Source organism: Morone saxatilis, unplaced genomic scaffold, assembly GCF_004916995.1.
Source record: "Morone saxatilis isolate NCDOM2014 unplaced genomic scaffold, NCSU_SB_2.0 Contig15, whole genome shotgun sequence".
Lineage (NCBI taxonomy): Eukaryota > Metazoa > Chordata > Actinopteri > Moronidae > Morone > Morone saxatilis.
The window spans coordinates 26,605,649-26,612,299 of NW_023339707.1; the positions used below are offsets into that span (position 1 = coordinate 26,605,649).

Consider the following 6,651-nt stretch of genomic DNA (forward strand, 5'->3'; position numbering starts at 1 on the left):
CCCTCTCATACCCAGCAGCATCAGAGGATGCAACACGGCGTCGCCCAGCACCCGCGCTACAGCATGGGCTTCATCACGCCCCCACCGCTGTCCCCTCACTCCCCCGTCACCCCTACTACCCCGCACGGACTCTACCACTCGCACCCAGCGGCGGCACGGCCGGGTGGAGGCGGCAAGCTCCCACTGACCATCTCGCACTCGCAGCCCCACCCACACGCTCACACACACTCTCACAACCACGTCGCGCACACACACTCCCCGCTCAGCCCCTCCCCCTCTGCCTCCCCCTCCACCCACTTCATTTTCTCCACCCCGCCACCCCAGACGCCCTCGGCCCGCCTCGTCACCCAGACGCCTCCGCAGCCCTACGGACCCCAGTACCCACCGCTCACCTCCATCCCACCGCCACCTCCACACTCCCCCTTACCCCCCCCGTCGGCCGGCCCGCTCTCCCTGCACCCAGGGGCAGGGGGAGGGCAAGGGGGAGGCCCCAAATCGAAACCAGTCAGCCGGATCAGCACGGTCGTGTGAGGAGGCAGAAGCCAAGGACGGTGGTCCGCCACCCCGCAGTGAGCCACCGGGGGGCGGTAGTGAGAGGGAGCAGGAGAGGGAGGAGGAGAGGAGGAGGGCAAATGCAGGCGTATCAAAATGGGCGCCTAGTGAGGAGGAGAGCACTGAGAGCGGGGAAGAGGAAATTACTCAGCCTGTGTTATTTTCACATCCACTTCCCCCGCAAGTAGAAAGACTCTCACACTGAAAAGACATTTGCTGGGCAACTCGTACCCTGTAGGGGCAAATGTTCCTGGAAAACCTGCCCATGGAGCAACCAGCACCAAGAACGTAAATCAACGCTGAAGAAAAACTCCCACTCAGTTCTGCCGTCTTGGTGAAAATCTCCTCATCTTCCCTTCATAGCGCCCTTCAGATGGAGGCCTGGGAGTCAAGAGGACACTGACAGAGGAAGTCTTTGTGTCATGTCATGAGTAAGATTGTGAGTCGTTGTGGTGGACAAATGGTTAAGGGACCAGACGTGAAGGAAACAGTGCCTGAGAATTTGACACAAGGGTTAGCGCTCCAAACTAACGCTATGTACAGTGTTGGTTGATGGGACAGTTCAGGTTTTTAGGAAGCCTGAGAACGTGACGAATCCTTTTACTATACTCCAAAAATCACACTAGTCTTTCGCCACTTTGTTTTCCGCACAAACAGCACTTGTACCATAGTTTTTTCCGGTTGTTGACATATTACAAGCCATGAGGTGTTACTGAGAAGCAGAAGTGGTTCGCGTTAATATGGTGCAGTTTGTGTCTTAGACAGGCATGCATGACCTGTGCAATAGCTAATGAGTGTCAGTGTGTCTATGGTTAAAATCCTATATGCAGGGGGAGGGAGTTGTTGTGATTTAAAGCCCCAATCCAGCATTTATTTGACCATAAGAAAAGTGCATTCGTGAAGGTTACTGAAGACTTTACTTTCTACATGGACAATAAACTTTTTTAAAACTTTAAATAAGCCATCACAATAACAAAAAACTACAGGTGTCTTTTTACCTTTGTGTTTTGCAGAAATTACTAAAAGCCTTTAGTGTTTGTGGATTACAGGGTTTCAGCAGGGGGCGCTACATTGTTGTTTTGGATTGGGACTTTAAAATGGGGGGGGTGGGTTACATTTGACATTGTAATGTTCCCAATAATTTATTCTTGTAAAGGGGGATTTATTTGATCATTTGTACTAAACCAGTGAATGCTCCCCAGCATATCTGAAAGTCTGAATTTGTTAGAAATTATAATATATGTCAACTGTATTTCATGCTCCATATTGCATGTGACGTCCCCCCTATGTTGCCACAGAGAGAGATTATGTTGAAAGGTGCCAAACAGGGTGCAGTCTGGGAAACAGAGTTGTTTGTTTTACTGGCTTGGTCTGCCTTTGATGAAGCTGGGGAGCAACAGTGCATAAATATGAAAGAGTTAATGTCACGTTACATTGAACAAGATATGATGTAACTCTTCTCACCAGGTATGTTACTGGAATTGTTAACAGAACTGGGTGGGAAATTAAAATGTAAAATTGGGAAGGGTGAGTTGTCTGAAGCCTGAACAATCTGTATATCGTACACCTCCCTCTATCCGATCCAGTCAGATAACGGAAAAAAAAATATTATTGATTAAAAACGTACAGATTTGCAATAGCTGTACAAAGACTAACAGACTAATGCCCATAGTTTATAGGCACCAGGGAGCAATGTCACATCTACTAAACCAAAATGTACTGAAAAGAAACATTTTCTATCGATGCAGAGACTGATTGTGGTTGCTAGTAATTTTTTATGTCAGTTATTTCAAATTCCCAGGTTCAAATAATAAAATATGTTTTTGTGGTGCTTTATTATTTCGTTAGCTAAGATAGTAAGATTTAAAATCTCGACTCCACAGTGTCATGACATTTAGAAAAGAAATGTATGGTACACTACACTTTCTCTTTCTCCTGCAATTTAATTGCCTACAAACATCACAACATGCATCACAATTTTGTAGAAAGGGTTGTGGTGAAATCAGACATTTTTGACTGCAACAATCCCAAAAAAGTGCAAAATCCTGGAGGGGTTGACATTGTCTTATTATGTATTTTAGAGACCCGGGATGTTGAACCTTTAAGTAAAGGTTGCTTATTACAGAAAATGAGATATGTAATCACAAAACTATGTTAAATGTCTCCAGATAAAGTTAAATTTAAGTCATTATCAGGTCAATGTGCTTATAAAACTAAATATAAGATCAGAAGATGAGTTGTAACTGCTGTGAAAGGTTAATAGTAACCACACTACTCTTGGCTTCTTTACATTGTAAACCTTTGGAAACATGCATGTTAGAAAACATCATGACCTGCCTTATTTCACCAGCCACAGACAGACCTTTACCAGTGTTTGGCTAACGAAAAAATAACAGTTAATTTCCCACCCAGTCCAAACTGTGTTAGCTCTTCTCAATAGGATGTTAAATCTTCTAAACGTTTCCAATGAAGGTGAAAAAAGTTTAATCCCACTTTAACTACTTGTACTGCAAAATGGAGAATACGGTGCCTTCAGACGGAGGGATGGTCCGATAGATATCAGATTATCGTAAGAAATAATGTTCAAGAACTACCGTCGTGGAATATAAAGACAATTCAGCATCTAAATTAGTAATACATTGATTGATTGTATCCATCCATTTTTAAAATCTGGCGGAAGGACTGAGCCCTTCGTCTCCCTCGTCAACCGACACAAAGACACAAAGGAACCTGAAAACTGGACCTAATTTCATCCTGAAGGACTTGCTAACATCTCACAGGACTGGAGTGCAGAAAATGTTTCACCATCACTCAACACTAAGCGAAATATTCTTGAACAAACTCATTTTTACACGTTATTTTTGCACTTTGAGTTAAACCAACCATACCAGTGTTAAAGTGTATTTTCTCTTTCTCTCCATTTGATCGAGATCACCGGATGTCAGGGCAGGAAGCCCATGATGGCTGGTAGAAAGTTCTTCGACCATTTGAACTCTTTTACCAGCCATTTGTACTTTTCGACTAGAAATAAACCTCTCAGTGCTGGTTGCTTTCCTGTCACAGTGGCTGGTTTAGTCAGCCTCACATACATATTTACCAGCGTTTAACTGGTGGATGATGGGAAATTCCTCTGATGTTATGAATGCAAACATTAATGACACATTTTTAGTTTCCCTGTGATTACGTGAATGCGCCGACTGTAGATATTAACTGTACAGTGTGTTCTATTTTCAATGGGGCCAACGGCATCGATCTGTAACTAAGGTTCAGAATTGCTTGAATTAACAAAATGTATGCTCTAAAAACCAAAAGTTCTTCAGGCTATTTGAGCAATTTAGGGTTCCTCGGTAGAAAAACGAAACAATAAAAATCCCTTAAATGTTTTTTGTAGAAGCCTTTTGTGTTGGAGGGTCGTGGAAACACCGCCATGGATTATAATCAAGGGACGGAGTTCCTCAGGGAACCACCTTGGGTCCCCTATTGTTTTCAATCTGAAGAACCCCTTTGACTTTTTAGAGTGTGCTACTGATATTATTATCAATATTGTTGTGTGACAAGCTTCTACTAACATAACGTACTCCTTGGGCTGTTTTGTATTTTTAGCATTTTTAATTTTGTTATGTGCTTACGAGTGTGAGATGATTTTTTTTCCTTTTCTTTTCCGATTTGGGCATCTTATTAAAGTACTAAAACCTTTTTAATTTTTAATATGTTTACAACAAAACCAAGATTTTTTCTGTGACTAACATACAACTAATATGTTCTAATATTTTTAATACAGACTGTGATAATTACTTTCATTCATCCCTGCATGCTTGCGCAAACACACACACCCGTGCACACCTCTGAATCATCACGAAGCCTCACACCAACCTTTAATGGAAGCAAGCAACACTTCTGCTACTAAACACACGAATCAACAATACATGCTGAGCTGCTAGAAATTCTGGACCGTTGGGTCCCCATCATGTATCTACAATCACCAACAGAAACACTTTGGCCCTTTGCCGTACAGTAACAGTCTAATCCAGACTAAAACAGTCAACTTAACACACTTGAAATAACAAAAAGTTCTCGAGGAGCACTGGATCAAACCTACCTCGTAAGGGATTACACAACTTTTCACCCTGTTCCACTGCGTGCCCGAGCTGAATCAAGCGCATCCTGACTAAAGTTCCCATTTTAAAGCTCCATGCCCACGCTCTTGCATGTTGTAGCTACAAAGCGTATGTACTTTACATAACTGCTAAACCCTTTTTTACAAACACCCCTAAGTTTTTAGATTGTTTTCCTTCCTTTGGGCGGGCTTTGGTCACTGCAGATAGATAATCAGTCACTGTCAACATTTATTAGGGGTCCAAGCACCAGCGGTGTGGGTCAGAGGTCGGAGCAGATCAGCAGATCCTCAGTGTTTTAGTGCAGGAGGATTTCTGAGGCAGTAAACAACAACAGCACATATTCAGCCATGATCTTAGCCTCCTGGTCAGTTGCTCCGGCTTTGGTTCCAAGTTGCGATTTATGTTTGGACCCCAGTACACACACTTTGACGTCTAGCTTACCATTGTTTTTTGGCTGTGTTTTATACAAAAATTCTTAAGTAAGGGATGTTTTGAAGACTCCGACATTTGTGATGAGGCAGTTGGTTGCAGAATAACAACCATGTAAATGCAAAAAGAACCTGCCCCATGTTTGCTTGTTTTGTTATTTTTGGGTTGGTTTGCTGACAACAAAACTCATAAATGCAATACTTGCAGCAACCAACCTTTGATTCTTACATTTAATGGTTATAAGCAATTTTCCTTCTGATATCTGCCGCAGGATGGAAGTCACTGCAAGCAGATTTTCATTGAAATAAACTCAATTAATGTCTGACGGGAAGGAAGGAAATCTATTTAAAATGTATTACATGGTTTGCAGGAGTAATGTACAGTATATGCAGTTTAACAACATGCAAAAACCCAGGCATGGTCCTTTAAATGCTCTATTTAAATATGTTTTTTTTCTGCCCGGGTCTGCTCTCCACTATCAGTTTGCATGTGGTATTTATTACAGTATCTGCACTGAATGAAACTGTATTATAAACATGAATGTACATAACCATCGTTATATGATAAATAACAATGCGAGTACTCACTTTGCTCCGCAGCGGGCAATTTGTCTCTGGCTGAGTTTACACCGGGAACAGAAGACCTGGTTTTTAACGCCAGTAGAAACAGATCTGGTCTGACTGCTGCAGGCAAAACAGGGAACATTTTAAAAAATGAAAGCACATCAGATCTGGTTCAGGTAAAGTTAGAAATGTTGGATTCTTCTGTTCCTGTGTAAAGGCAGTCTGTGTTGTGTGTATCTATACAAGGGCAAAGGACCGGGGGTCTGAGTTGTACGTAACAACACCAAGGACCGCTTCATGGAGAAAAAAAACAATTCTTGTTTATAATGTAGAGCAAAGAGAGACTGCAATAGTCCTTGTAAAATTGTATGAGTACAGTGTCAAATATGTGTCAACAGAGACGACATTATTTTAAAAATTATGTATGGAAGATTTTAGCTGTGTATATAAATATATATTACTTGTACTTTGTTTTTGAAATTGCAGAGATATGGAAAAAGTGGAAATATTTATTGCTCTAAAGATATAAAAAATCTGTTCATGTTGATGGAAAAACGTGTCCTGTTTTGTTTGGGTGATTGTACACACACACACACACACACACTGTTTTATCTCCAGAGGGAGCGACAGAGAGAGTGTAAGGGGTGGCAGAGATGTTTGCTGATTTAATCTCAATCACATATATTAATATTTGCTTTTGCTTAGAAAAGCCCCAAAATAAAGATATTTAAACTCAAAAACACATTAGTAAAGCACTGAATAGAAATATGTAAAGATTGCATTAGAAATCAATAAATAGTTTTATTTGCAAATCATTTTTCCAATACGTCATTTTTTTATTGAACTTGAGTTGATCACTGAGTGTAAAATGTGGCCAGAACAGATCATTAAATTCTGTTAGTTTCTGTTTTTTTATTTTCAAATGAATGTGAATTCATGTGTGAAATTCTAAATTAATGTATAATTAAATCTGACAGCATTTGACACCA

The 6,651-nt window shown here is 41.3% G+C and overlaps 1 protein-coding gene across 1 annotated transcript in view; it reads left to right on the forward strand.

Moving 5' to 3' along the window:
* The window catches only part of LOC118324149 (IQ motif and SEC7 domain-containing protein 1-like), a gene marked incomplete in the record, with an annotated part of 46,487 nt that extends 45,956 nt beyond the window's left edge, over positions 1–531 (forward strand). The window contains 1 exon segment of the mRNA XM_035656305.1: positions 16–531. Coding sequence (XP_035512198.1) covers positions 16–531 — 516 coding nt within the window.
* Between the last annotated feature and the right edge of the window lie 6,120 nt (positions 532–6,651).